Consider the following 15,121-nt stretch of genomic DNA (forward strand, 5'->3'; position numbering starts at 1 on the left):
CTTAGCTCTTCAGTGCCTCACTCATAAATATGAATGTTCATCTAGGATCATCAGATCTTTAGAGAAAGTTTACAGTGTGAAAGAGACCAAAATAAACCCTAGAAAACAAGGAATTCAGAGAAAGATGGAGCAGGGAAAAAAAAAAAAAAAACCTTCAATTAAAAGCTTGCTTAATATCCTTAGCTAAGACTGTGACCATGAAATAAGAACAGTATGCCACAAAGAAGAGTCAGAGAATCAAAATTACATTTTAGAAATTAAACATTATAACAGAAATTTAAAAGTTAAAAGGGTTAGAAGGATAAGACAATGAGGGAGTCAGTCTAGAAGATCTGCAGTATTCAGATTCCAGGAAAAAGTGAACAGAGAAATTGGAGAGTAGGAAATAAAGACTAATGCAGAAAAACTTCCCAGAGGTGAAAGATCGAAGTGTCTAGAATGAAAAGAGCTCACTGAGTACGTAACAAATGAGGATGAAAGTTCTCACACCAAGACCTAATATAATGAAATACTGGAAGACCAGAAATTAAAAAAAAACTTGAAATGCTTTGGGAGAAAAGAAACAGGTCATTTACAGGGACTCAGGGATTCAAATGCTATCGTACTTCTCATTAACAGTTCTGGAAGCTGGGAGAAAGTGGGAGAGTACCTGTGTCATAACAAGGAAAATAATTTTCAACTCGTTTACATTCTTCTTTGAACTACCTGTTAAGTGTGAATATAGGCTAAAGATGTTTTCAGATGAGTCTCAGGATGTCTTCAGAATGTGACCTCCACGTATCCTTCTCCGGAATCATTGTTAACATTTATATCGTGCTCACTGGATGCTTCACTTCAGTACTTGGGAGCAGCAATATGAGGTTGATGGTATAATTTCTCTGTTTTACAAGTGGAGAAACTGAGCTATGGAGAAGTTTGCAGGGTTACCCAGCTAGGAAGTGGCGGAATGAGGATTTGAACCTAAGTGCACGGTGTTAGACTGCCTCTGCTTGAGGATGTGCTCCATCACCGTGACAGAGGGAAACAGAGAAGGTCCAGGAAACAAGATCCAGGACAGGAGTGGATCAGAAGGAACTGCCGGGTTGGAGGTGAAGGGATGCTCTAGGGTAACAGCAGTACAAGGAGCTCCGGAATTCATTTGTTCTAGGTGGGAACACAGAGAGGGCTCCAGGAGAAAAATGGAACAGATTTAATACCTGTTCTGTTTGGCCATATTGAGCGTAGTCTACTGGTGAAAAGTGAATTGGTGGTATCTCCATAAACAAAAAGAGAAAAATATGAAAGGAGATATCGTCACAATATGCTGCGTGGCTCTGCTTTGAATAATATTTGTGTAGACAGTATGCAGTAAATCCTGAATGTTGCATTCACTAGGAATTTCGATTGGGGAGAATGGGGAAGAGAATTGCGTTTAGGTGTGTATGCCTGTGCAGGGCCAGTGAGTGTGGCGTAAGAGGATTAAATCTCAGCTTTCACAGTAGGAAGTCCGTAGAGACGATTTTGAGACAGAAGAAAAATCAGGCACTGTCAATATCAGTACATACCAGAAGAAACAGGAGATTTAAAGTGGTTGCCTCTGGGGTGCTGGAATTAGGGACTGGAAAGTGTGAGGCAGAGGACTGCTATCATTTAAGAAGCATGTGACTTCAAAAAAATAATTGTGTGTATACAAAACATGGCATTATTTTTCTGTCTCAGCCCATAACCTGTGTGTCAGCAAACCTTGTGGTTCTATATGCAGAGTCTATCTGTGGTCAGGACCCTTCTCCGCACTATCACGGCTGCCCCCGGGGCTCAGCCACCAACCTCTCTTACCTGGATTACTACAGCGTCTCCTGTCTGGACTCTGAGCTTGTATCCTTGTTCTTTTTTCTCTTTTTTAAGATTTTATTTTTAAGTAATTTCTACACCCAACATAGGGCCTGAACTTAGAACCCCGAGATCAAGATTTGCATGCTCTACTGAGCCAGCCAGGCACCCCATATCCTTGCTCCTCTTCAGGATCTGCACAGCACCCAGAGCGAGGCAGTTCCAGTATGAATCAGATGATGATGCTCTCTTGCTCAGAGCTCTGCAGTGTGTCCTCGTTCACTTGGAGTAAAAGCTCAAATGCCCTCTGGCCACACACCCTTCCTTCCCTGCTGTATTTTTCTCCATCACATTTATCATCTAATATTACGTGTTTTACATATTCCTTTTGTTTCTTGGCTCTGTTCCCTCATTAGAATATAATCTTAATGAGTGTGGGGATTTTGTCTGCTTTGTTCCCATATTCTCAGCTGAAAACCGTGCTTGGCACACTTGTAGCCCCTGAATAAAGATTTCTTAAATAAATGTATTGCTTTCATGGGAAAAAAATTACATTTAAAAATGGCACCAGTTTTTAGGAAGCTGTTTGCAATAAGCCAAGCTAAGCAGTTTGTTGTCTGACTGGTGTAAGCATCCTTGAGCAATTGGAAACGGAAATCCCGGGGGATCTAATTGAAAAGATTTGTTTCCAATTTGGAAAATAACCATATGCTGTCCTGACATTACACCCCTTGAAAAATGTGTGCTGCGTACTATCAGTCCTTACTGCAGAAGTGGGTCATAATGTTTTGTGGTAACCATTTATGACTCAGACTGTTGACTTTCACAACCTTTTGGCAGCTGAGATTTCAGACAGGATACTGGTATTTATTTTTAAATCCTAGAATCTGCTTAGTGAGGTTAAGTAAACATCTGAGATATCTCCTATGAGGACCCAACAGCCAAGATTCCATTTCTTGCAGGGAACACTACTTCCAGCAGTCTGAACACCAGTTGGCCTCGTAGTGGCTCATAATCCTCCTTGGCGTGTTGCGGCTGACGAAGGCTGCTCGCATCTCGTTGGCGCGGTCTTTCTCAGCCCTCTGCCTTCTCACCTCTTCGTTCAGAAAGTATAAGGTGCCACACAAGTGTGATCACCTACATTTCCATGACTCCAGATCACATGTGTGCATGCACATGGTTAGAGTTCCGAGTGGGAGAAGCTGCCCTGTGAGAGGGGAGGGTCTTCATCCTGAAGCAAACCCCGATCCCCGGGGGCCAACCACGAGAAGACGTGAGCGGGGAGCAAGGTGAATGACATGGTCTCTCTCTGCACTGCCTGCCGATGGCTCCTTGGAAGTCAGCTGAAGCACAACCTTACTTCCCGCTTCTTAAGTTAGCACCGTGTGGCTACGCTTTGAATCTATGAAGGACTTAAGTGAGGTGCTTGAAAATCATGCTCCTCAGATGTTGGATCTGTTACGCTGTAGTTCCGTGTGTATTTGAGGGGTTGTATATTTGTGTTCAGTTAACTGTGGCACCAAAGAGGTTTCGCAGGGACTTTTGTTGTTGTCATTATTGATTTTGTTTGGCTTTTGGTGATTTCCTGAGTGTAAGTGTTGTTTGCATATTTCGGTAATTACAGAGCAAGAGTTCTAAATGCGTGATGGTGACTTGGGTCCCTGTTAACGTCAGCGGGCCTTTCCAGGCTGTGCTTGGCCCTTCCTCCTCAGACTTCCAGATATACCCTTGTGTTACTGCATTGTATAACGATCTATATAATGATAGCCACACACTGCTTTTCCTGATAGGCTGTGAAGCTCTTTCTTGTTTTAAGAGCAGATGCTATTTCGTTGTATTGTTTTGAGGAAAGATACTGAATCCTGACAGAATCCTAGTTAAGTAGCAGGCAGTGTGCTATATACATTTTCATATTCAGTATCTGGTAGAGCTCTGACCGAAGCCAGCCTTTGGCCTGTGATAGGATTTTATTGTTCTTGTTACTGTGATAGGAACTGGGTGGCTTCAGCTTTTGCAAACCCAAGGTGAGAAACCTTAAACTTATTTGTGCCAAACAGTACCTTGTGGGTCATTAAAATGAATTGCCATTATGCTTGGCGGTGGTTTATGTATAGATCGCAATAAAACATTGGGCAGAGCGTCTCCTTGTAAACAAAGCTTGTAGACTGGCAGACGAGAGTGAATAGGATCCATTGCTATTGGCGGAGCTCTGCCAGAATTGTTCTGGAGAGATCTGTAGTGATGTGTCGCAGATTTCTACTCTTGTCCCTCTCCTGTTGGTGAATTCGGATAATGACTTAGGGGTATATTTGCTCAGTGGTGGATGAGAAAACCGAGAGGAATAACTGAAAGCCAGATGCCAGCTAAGGATGTTGAAAGATCACAGAAGGATCTGTGAAGGGTGAGCTGCAGGGAGCCGAATGAATTCTAATAGTGGCAGTTCTTGTCATCGATTCCCAAGTCTCTACAGAGTTACAGATTGGTGAAGAACGGGCTAAATTGCAGTTTAGAGAGACAGGCACTTGAAATTTGTGAGATCCCGTGTGTCTTAGTTGCTTGAGAAGAACCAGAGCCTGGTGACAGATGCCAAAGGTGTAGAACAGAGGCAGTATGGGAGTCCTTGGACTGAATTCTGAAGGAATAGCTGGGTTAGGTTTGGGATGCTGTACTGTGCTCTTACACTTACATTAGAATGTTTTTATCATGTAGTACTTGGTAATATAAAAGAATACATGTAATATATAAGTTATGAAATAAAAAATATATCTAAAGACCGGTTCCCAGCTTAAGAACTAGAACATTCTGAAGAACATTGACTGTTTTCTCCTCTACCCCAGAAGTAACTGTTATTCTGAATTTGCCATTGCCTTGCCTTTTTCAGAAATAATTCTTCCATGCTTTGTGTGTATTTATAAGCCATGTATTGTTTAAAATTTTTCAGTTTTATTAAAATGACATTATACTTAAAAGCCTTCGCTCCTTGCTTTTTATGTTCAGTATTGTTTCTAAGATGCACGTGTTTCAGTTCTCAACAAGAATCCCTCATCAACAGAATTTCTGCATGGAACACAGAACATCTTGTGTGTTTTCTCAGTTCTTGCAAGGATGGTACATATGCAGCACTTTCTAGATGCACTGGAGAGCTGCGATCTGGGTACCTACCATGGGTGCTTGAAAGCAGCACTTTGGGCTTCACTCTCTGTTGGAACCCACTGGAGTTCTAGTTAATACTAGTTGATACTAGTTAATACTAAGTTAATATTAGTTAATACTAAGTTTATTGCTGTAAAATGTTCCATGTGTGAGCATAGTAAAGCTTACTCATCTCCTCCTCTCGAGGATGTTTGGGTCATTGCCAGCACTTCCACTGTTGTGGACAGTTTTGCTCTGTGTTGTGTGCATCTTGGGTGTATGTGACTAAACATTTCTCTCTGTGTACATCTGGTTGGTGTTGCTGGGGTGCTGCTTTTTCATGGGGACATTGGTAAACCCGTGAATAAAACGAAGGGTGATCCGGAATAGTTCATTCAGCTCTATCATAACCAGTCTTTATTCTTCTATCTTCTTAGGGATTGAAGAGGTTAATGACCATTTGCCAGAAGCACTTTCCTACAGATCCATCAAAATGTGTGGAGTACAATGCACTGTGAAGTCTGTGAATGGTGTCGAAGTAACAGGAAACTTGAGTGGACGTGGCACAGACTTTACCAGCAAGAGTGAGGAAGAAGAGCAACGAACGCGGTTTCCTGTGTTTGAGTTCTATCTAATTCTCCTCTCACAGTGTTAAGAAATGGTGTTGGCTCTGTCACATCTGCTGCAAACTGATTTTTGTGTCATTTACTTTAAATAGTCAAAAAATTAAGTTCTAAAAACTTCTTCAAGTTTAAATGTGTAGACAACTGTCCCAGAAGGGGATCTAAAATGATGTCTTCCCTCTAGACCTGCAAACTGGCAGTTAGATGCCTGAAAAGGAACATTTGAGGATGGACTTAATTCTTTCTGTAAAATATGGTAATTTTCACATTGTCTTTTATGTAACATTTTTAGAAGATATTTTTATATATTTCAACAAAAATATGGAACCATTTAATGAAACTTTATAGTCCTAAATGTTGCTGAACTTTTGCCATCTTGCAGTAGAATTGGAATGTAAATATTACTACTGTTAACTCAAGTGTTGTTTTTCTTGCATTTTAAGGCTTGCTTTTACCTTCTAAGGAGTGTAAATTTTGGTATTTGTCATCTCTCGGGACAGAAAGAATTAAAAGGAAATCGTGATTTGAAAAAGATGGTACATGATACCAACAGAAGTTTAAGTTAAGGAACCCCAGTGCATCAAAGTTCAAGGTGGGGCAGTGGATTGTCAAGCCGGCCAAGGATGGAGCTGTTGGGACACCACTGGTTCTTCCCAGACCAGGACTGCCAGCGAGTCTCCCCATTTCAGGGTCTGTGGTGGGCTGCCGCCCCGGCTCTGTGCCACCGGGCAGAGGGACAAGGGCCTAGGACTCCAGTCCCTGCCTGACCCAGTAGGCCGGGTCTGAGTTGGCCCAGATGGAAGACTTGCGGATCTCACAGTGTCCTATGCAGATAATGCTGATGAATCGCTGCGAGGACTCGGTTAATAGAGGAAGGTGGGTGAAGGGAGCCGACCTGCCCAGAGTGGCAGTGTCGGATAGCAGTAAGGGGGTGCTCCCAAGGCAGCACTGCCGAGCTGGAGATCCCAGCTCTCCCCCCATGAGTGCGTGACCCTGGGCATCTCTTAGCCTTTCTCCACTTGATTTCCCCATCTGCAAGCGCTTGTGAGGAATTGGAGTGTATACCTCAGCGTGCCGTTGTGGTGTTCAAGTCAAATAAAACGCTTAGCACTCTGCCTGGCAAATGAGAGCTCAGCCAGTACTGGTTCTTGTGTCCTTGTTCCTAGAGTGTTGCCACAGTAGCGTTCTTGAGCCCTGTGCCTAGGGACGATGTGTGCTCAGGTCATGGGAACCCCAGCGACGGGGTGGTGGCAGTGAGAGTTGTTGGGGTGGGAGCGGTTACCAAGCAGGGACCGTGTCTGGGCTCTTGACCGCTCCCGCTTTTCAGCCAGTTCGGAGTCGAAAGGGTGAGAAATCATGGGGGAAGCTAGAGTCCGCTAAGTTGTAGGTGGGGGTCGCTTCTCAGCTTCACGGTCACCTATTCTGGCCGCTTTGGGAATGCTTGAGAGCCTTTTGTGGTCACTTGCGTATGGCCATGCCTGTCGGATCATTTCTGCGGGGTTATTGCTCGGGGTGGCTGGAGCCCGCCGTCGTGAATTGAATCAGGCTTACTCCCTGCCCCACTCCCCACTTTGGAAACCATTTCTTACGATTGAATTAGTTAGGACTTAGGAGAGCTTACTCTAGGGCAAATGAGAGACTTCCATAAGCTAGGATGCTAGTCTAGACTTGAGTTATGTAGTCTTTTTTGTGTCAGACTTGATAAGTACTGTTGAATGAATACTCCCCAAATTGCTTCCCCCCCCCCGTCAGACCACGGCATGGTAATCCGAGGATTTCATACTCTCTTCCCATTTGCTTTTAATTAATACTCCACATAAAGAAGAAACTATCATGTGATACCAACACCTTCTAAAATTGACCCATATGGGTAGAAGGTTTGAGGGGAAAAAAAATGATCACCTTCTGTAGTCCTGTGGGCTTGGGTAGAGGGAAGCAGGTTCATAGAAAAGCTTCCATTTCCCTCAAAGATCTTCTGCTAAGTGCAGATAATCATGTGGCTATATAGAACAGTGACCTCCCAGATTCTTCACAGCATGAAAATTGTAGCTCAGCAGATACGACATTCTTCTGGTTTTAGCCATTTTTAAAATAATAAAGGCATCCTTCAGAAATCAATCACAGCCCTGAAATAACCATTCTTCCCTTTCTTCATTACTGTCGGCCCAGACTCCTGTCCAAAGGCGTTCTGTCTTTTTGGAGTCAAATTTAAGAAATTCTGGTTTTCTCTCAGAAGTCATATTGTATTTCCTAGGAGTGTTCTTGCCAACTGTGGAGACCAAGCATTGTATTTTAGCATTACAACACAGAGCCTGTGGCAATCTGGAAGCCAGGGCCATGCTCTCAGTCTTTGGGGGAAAATTAGGAAAATAAAGTTGAAGCCAAAGACAATGGAGGGAGAGAGAATGAGGATGGTCCAGATCTCCTACAGAGAAGGGCGAGGTCCCGGGAGACCTGAGCTGGGAAGGCAGCCATCACCAGTCACAGAACTGAGGGATTTGCTCCGAGTTTGGCCAGGATTGGGAGGAATGGGAAATAGGATGGATAGCAGTCGGCTTCTTGGTATTAAGTTCTTCCATCTGGTGATTTCCTGACCTACTCTCACACTCTGGATTGCCCTGGGTGTTGACCTCGGTAAATACGCAACTGTCTTTTCACTTGAAAGAAAGTAATTTATTCTGAAAGCAAACAGTTTAGAAAAGACAACAAAAAAGTGTTCCAATGTCTTTGGTAGATTTGGGGAGTCCTATCACTCCTTTTCAGCCACACAGTCACCCCCTTTTAATGCTTCATATGGAAGGTGGTCGAACTGGGGGCAGTTGCAGTGGAAGGGGAGCCTTAAGTTGCAGTGTGGCAGTTGTCTTTGAGTGTCTTGGAGATGTGCCTCCCCCACTGTGCTCACATGAAGCCCCTCGCAGACCAATTCGATCCTGTAGAAATGTAGGATATGGGATCACATTGGGAGTCCTGAACTGCAAGAACTTTCTCACGGCATATTTATGTAAGAGTTTCCAGCTGTCCGGAGTGTGGGGAGCCAGCGCCAGTCCCCCGGGGGTCACTGTGGGAACGCTGTTATGGCAACTGGTTTTCATCACAGACGCTGTCGCTCCGTTGGCTGAATTTTAACCACACACTAGTAGCGTAATGGTTAATGGTATCCTGCAGATCTTTTGAAATTTAAGAATAAGTTCTGGTGGTGTGGAGTCACTAGGGGGAAGGCGGTGTGGCCGGCGGCGGCAGCTGTGGTGTAAGCTGACCCCATTCGAGCTTTTGGAGCCACGCTCATTTAGAAAAAGGTTTTGTACATTTACCAAAACCGCTTATTATGAAAGCTGTGATTACTTACCCAGGTGTCCCCATTGTAACCCCCAGGGTCCTTGGTACAACTTGGTGGAGCTACCCGTCCTCGCGCTGCCGTCGGGATTGCTCTGTTGAAGCGGGTGTCTTGGTTTTGTGGAGTTGTGCCTCCTCACCTTTAAGCACCAGGTTTGAAAATACTGTCAGCCTTCCCTCACAGCATTCCAGCTGGACGCATACTTCACCGTGGAGAGCAGCTAAGAACTTTCGAGCTTCCTTTTGAGTATGATCGGTGACCTCAGACGCGTTCACCAAGCCTCTTTCCACAACTTGCACAGTCTGCTCTCCGTGCCTTTCTGAACTCCCAGTGTGACAGCTTGCCGAAACTAGATTGCCTTTCCTGTCCAGCTGCTCTGTCTTTAAGGCTTCGGAGCAGTCAGGAACCTTGAGCCTGAGCTTGACTTGAGCTTCTGCCCTCCGGGAAGCAGGAGAGTTAAAGCTGTAGCTTTGGAAACTTCCTGACCACAACTCAAGACAGTAACAAATGCGTCCATACACAAACGCATATGGGACTGAAACGAAGGCGCTCACATACTCTTCTCTTGTATTTCTTTTAAAAACATGCTGGCCTTGACTCCACAGACTGGCTTACAACGCGTCAGTACGCCATGACCAGTAGTTTGAAAACCATTGATTAAGACCACCAGTTATCAGTAGAGTTAAGGATGGAAATGACCTGGTAGATGAATTCAGGACAAAAGGACTCTACTTTTAAAAAGGTTTTTTTTTTTTAATACAGAGCTACAGAGATAATACTCAGCATTCAAGGCTAGTGTGAAGTAGAGCAGATTATAAAACTTTTTTCCAGTGCTGAATACTTGGGAAGCAGTAATCCTATTTCAGATGAGGACTGTCCACCACGGGGGGAATAACCACAACACACAGCCTAGCACTGGCGGGGCTAGGTGGCCACCTTGTACTGGCTGTCAGTGGTATAAAGCGAGATGAAACAAGATATAAAATAAATGGGAGCTCAGAGGTAGGGCTGAGGCAGAAAAAGATACCTCAGAGACCAGTATCATCCTCAAATATGTATTGAGAATTGGTGCAGGCCTTTAAAGGTTACTTCCCAAGGCTCAGGTAGGGCTGGATTACATTCCTTATTTATTTATTTATTTATTTTTAAAGATTTTATTTATTTATTTGACAGATCACAAGTAGGCAGAGAGGCTGGCAGAAGGGGGGAAGCACGCTCCCTGCCGAGCAGAAAACTGATGCGGGGCTCAATCCCAGGACCCTGAGACCATGACTTGAGCTGAAGGTGGAGGCTTAACCCACTGAGCCACCTAGGCGCCCCTCCTTTCCTTTTAATGTAAATTTTTAAGCAACCATGTAACACACAAAAAAAGGACAAAGAGCACCATGTCCTGATATATTTTTCAAAGTGAACATCTCCTAAAGTCTCTAGCACCCGGGTCAGATAACGTTATTAATGCCCCAGAAGTCTCCTCAAGCCCCGTTCTAGTCACGGCCTTGGTCCTAATGTCCTACACCATTACTGTTCCGTGATGTACATGTCCTGTGGTTCATCTATTAAAAGTACGTAGTGGATTTAGAACATCAGAGTTGTGCTGCCATCGCTATGATCTAAGTTCAGAACATTCCTTCACCCCTGAAACTAATAGGTTTGCCTGATTTTTTTCATCTGCTCATTTTTAAGTGGATTCGGTGTGGTTGATTTGTTTCATGTTTGCTTTTTTCTGGTTTCTGATTCTCTTCCTCACGTGTAGTTGTGGTTGGTTCATTCTCATTGCCACATCCCACCATTTATCTGTTTGTCCGTCGGTAGACTTCTGGATGGTTCCAATCTGTGTATGAACATTATGGTGCGTTCTTTGGTAAATACGAATCTCTGGAGGGTACACGTCATGGCGTGAAATCTCTGGGATATGGTATGTACGTACTTCGCGATATTAAGATACTGTCCAGGAATTTCCCAAAGGGCTTGTACAGTGGACACTCCCCCAGGCAGGATTTGAGAGTTCCAGCTCTTCCACTTCCCAGCCATGCACGATATAGTCTCTGTCATTTTCATTTTAGCCCTTCTGGTGGATTAACATGGTATTACTCCATGGCTTGAATTTGCATTTCCTGGCTGACCCGTGCTTGCTGGCCATTTGGATGCTCTGTTTTGTGCAATTCCCATTCAGAATTTTATTTTTCCCCATGTCTTCTGTTTAACTGCCTGCTGTTTTCTTAGTGATCGTAGTTTATTCTTCTGGGTAGGAGTCCTTTGTAGGACGCATTTATTGCAAATGCTTCTCCTACTCTGTGGCTTCCCTCTCTGTGAGGTTCCTCTTTATGCCAAGTGGAAATAACCTTGTAAGCAGCTCAAATACTGACATAATTGTTGCTACCTGTGCCAGGTTGTGCGACAATCAAGTCATGTGTTAGTCTTACAGGAACTTTTTCTCTTGATTAATAAAGTCATCATATTGGTGTGCCTTAAGGGTGTAGGATTTGAGAGAGAGGAAATCATGGATTTGTTTTTTTTTTTTTTTTTTTTAGTTTTTGCTATACTTCAGTTTTACTAGATTATTATTTTATTTAAGACTTGGCGATTTTTCTCTTCCTTTGGTGTGCAGGTTTTTATGCCATCTGTGTGTGGTGTAGACACTGCTAGTGGATTACCCTCTTTTCATTCTTCCCCTCTTGGTAACAGAAACTTAATTTGTTCAGAGCTACAAGGAGTTAAAACTCCTTGCTCTCCCAGGACCCTTTGAAGTTAGGGTTGGCTTTGTGACCTGTCCTGCTAATAACCTGTGGAGAGAAGTCTGTTGGGTGGAAGTTCCCAAAAGCTGTTGCTTTTCTAAGAGAAAAAGAAATAGAATCAGCTGACAGACATCTTTTGCCCTTTCTCTGTTCTGTTCTGGAAGGTGGTTGTGAACCTCACATGCTTTGTAGCCATGGTGCAGTCCTTGATGGCGAGAGAGACGTGCTAAACATAGATGGCAGAGCTAGTTCTTGGGTGGTGTCATGGAGTCACTGTACAAACCTTGAACTGCTTTCTTGGGGTTCTCCAGAGAGAAGGCAACAGGAGATTATGTATGTATCTCTATCTCTATAAAGTAAATGATGTAAAGTAATGAATATATATATTAAAATATAGGAGCTACATGTAATTACATAAATGTATATGTATTATGAGGAATTGACTCCTGTGACTGTGGAGACTGAGAAGCCCCATGATTTGCCGTCTGTAAGCTAGAGATCCAGGAGAGATGATGGTAGAAATTCCAGTTGTAATCAAATGCTTGGTATAATCAAAGCCAATGGTATAAGTCTTACTCTGAGGGAAGGGGAAGACCAAGACCCTAGTTCAATGATCAGGCAGAGAGAGAGAGAGAGGCACACACAGAGCGTGTGTGCACATGTTCACGTAGTCTCCCCTACCCTCAACTGACTGGTCGGGCCCGCCAACACTGGGAGGAGCCATCTGCTTTCCACAGTCCACTGGTTCAGGTACTCATCTTACCCAGAATAATGTTTAATCAGACATCTGGCCCCCAGTGTCCCAGTCGTGTTGACACATGAAACTAACCGTAACAGCTGCCTTCTTCTGGGCCTCTTGTTTCATGAGACTAGTACAGGGTCATTTCCTAGGACTCTGTGTTCCCGTATATGCCACTGGATTCAGTCCCTAAGCAATATGTATGTTACTCAGATATTTTGTGGCTTTCAGCATCACTGAGACTCGTGGCAGGTGTGTGATGGTGACCTCAGCTGGACTAAAATGGGACTTGGCCGCATCCTGCTAAGGTAGAAATAGGTGTCGCTGTTCATCGGGGTGAGCGCGCTGGGTGCTGGCACCAGGCCACCAGCTGCGGAAGAGCCCCTCATCAGGCTGATGTTAAAGGCAGTTCAGAGACAACATGTGTTCGAGCCCCAGAGGAGTGCTTCTGGCCGGTCGCGACAATTCCCGCTCATTTGACAAAGCATCTAGCTCTTGTCCCCTCTCTTGGGTTTTCCCCAGAGCGTCATTAGAATAAGAAATGACTTGGAGAGGACAGACTCCTAAATACTTCTTCCGGATGTGAGACACACTTGAGAAAACAGATGAATGTGACTTCGGTATTTTGGGGAAAATGGGCTTTGACTTGCCCTTCTGAGACCGTGACTCACTTTCCACTCCTGTGGGCCCAAAAGATATTGGTGTCTTTTGTCCTTGATAACATTTCTTTTAATCTAAAAATTGAAGATTGGCTTGCCCTTAATGTGGCGGGAGTTTTTACCCCTGTCTGATGGCAGAGCCCTGGGGTCCCTGCGTTGACGGGATGCCGTGGGCCTGCAGTGAGCCGACGGGGACAGCTTGGGGCATGCAGGCCAGGCCTCTTCCCACTCGTACCACACCTTGCACGGCAGCTGTGACACGGAACAGCGGGCCGCCTTTCTCCTTGGGTGGCCGGCTTCCTGTTCGGTTCGGCCGACGGTGGGCACACGAGAGACGGGCGGCTCCTCTCTTGGCTTTTTCCTTCCCTCACAGAGATGGCGCGGCTGCGGCTCCCCAGCCCGGCACAGCCGTCGGGTACGGACGCAGGAGCTGCTTCCCGCGGGCGGTTTTCCACACGTGGAGAGGGGGCTCCGTTCCGCCGCTCAGAGATCACAGCCCTGTTGGCGGGGACCGCCTCTCCTGGGGCCCGAAACCCAGCTCTGCGGTCCGACTTGCCGGGGCCCCAGGCGGCCGGCTGCCGAGCCGAGCGGCTCCCCTCAGCCAGCTCCTTGCGGGGTTGCCTTCCAGCTCCGCGGGGCACCGCCTCGTGCTTCTAGGTTTTCACAGTCCCTCACCTTGGTTTCCCTGCCCTGAGCGGGGCCTGCTTCCCTGGGGTCCTCTGCGATCTAGCGTCCTGTTGTGCTGTCCCCTCTTCACCGTCTGGGTGACAGTCCGGCCCTTCATAGGAAATCCTCTCCGTTAAGGTCATGGCTGTGGTCTCGGACTCCTAATCCGAAAGGCAGTCAGATGGGCAGCGCCTGCACAAAGGGGAGGAGGCCCTGGGTCCTCTTCCTGGCACCCCCGAGCTCTGAGAAGTTTCCCTGCTAGCGTGCATTGCTGTAGCGTTGAGACTTTCCTTCTAGGTGATAGGATTCACTCTGGGGAGCTGAGGTCCTGGGGACACCTGTACTGTCCCTGCTGTCTGGTCCTGAGGTCCTGTCCTTGCTCCCTCTCTCCTTGCCCCCCACTCTGCTCTTCGGCGGCCTCTTCAAGGCATCCTTCCATTCCTGCGGTGACTTCCACTTTCTCAGGACCGCCTTGGCTCTGCCTTTCCTTGTGGATCCCATTGTCATTGTCACTCTCCTGGGGACCTTCTGTTGCCTTGCTCTTCTGTCCTGCCACACGGTGCTACAAAAACCAAGCTGTGTCGTCCCATCAGTGTCCTCCAGAGCGTCTGGAGGAGGTTGACCAAGTGTCCGGTGTCCCCTGGGCCCCAGGTGATATCTGGAGACATTCGTCCATCTTCTCTCCTCTTGGGGGCTCTCCTCAGCGGACTGCTCGATGCGGACCCGGCCCCGCCGTCTCTTCCCCTCGCGCTTAGCTGCGGCCTCACCTGGCTTGGCTCGTGCTGGGCTGACCGTGGAGGGGACGTTCAGCGCGCTGTCTGCCTCCACACTCGTTGGCAAATGGCCTTACTTGACTGGCAGGAAAAGCTGTTCTTCCACCCGTCCTAAGTAAAATCTGCTGTCTTAGCACTTGGTAATGTGTTCTAGAACTGATTTCATTTCTCTCTCCCTGCGCTCCCGATCTCACGGAAGGCTCATCAGGGCACGGATGCTGCGTTCTCGGTTTGCTGCAGATGTGAGGCGAGAGAGAGAGAATGACTGGATGGTCATCCAGTGGTGTGGCAAGATGGTTGGGTGATCCTGGGCTTTCTGGCCTGACCCTGGACGGCTGGAGATGCCTGGTGAGGGAGCAGATTCGGAGGGAAGGCTCAGAACTCCGGCTCTGGCCATGTTAGCGCGTTTGACTGCCGAGCGGTACAGGTGTTGTCAGCCCCTAGATGACGCTGAAAACCGTGAGGCCAGGGGAGAGCTACCAGAAGCGTGGTGGCTGGTGGAGGGGAGGAACCCGAGAGTAGAGCTGGGGGGGACACCGATGCCAGGGCACCAGGAGATGACGTCTGTCAGCGAGGCTGGAAAGAGGAGCCCCGCCCGTCAAGAGCAGGAGGACCCAAGAGGGCGTCGCCTCCTGGCCTTGTGGTGAAGGA

The 15,121-nt window shown here is 46.4% G+C and overlaps 1 protein-coding gene across 2 annotated transcripts in view; it reads left to right on the top strand.

Moving 5' to 3' along the window:
• The window catches only part of PRPF18 (pre-mRNA processing factor 18), a 54,723-nt gene extending 48,035 nt beyond the window's left edge, over positions 1–6,688 (top strand). For both annotated transcript variants that reach the window (XM_044226815.1, XM_044226816.1), the window contains one exon: positions 5,379–6,688. In XM_044226815.1, coding sequence (XP_044082750.1) covers positions 5,379–5,459 — 81 coding nt within the window. In that variant the 3' untranslated portion in view covers positions 5,460–6,688. The remainder of the gene's footprint in view (positions 1–5,378) is intronic.
• Positions 6,689–15,121: the final 8,433 nt, after the last annotated feature.

This window comes from Neovison vison, chromosome 12 (genome assembly GCF_020171115.1).
Source record: "Neovison vison isolate M4711 chromosome 12, ASM_NN_V1, whole genome shotgun sequence".
In the NCBI taxonomy this organism is placed as follows: Eukaryota; Metazoa; Chordata; class Mammalia; order Carnivora; family Mustelidae; genus Neogale; species Neogale vison.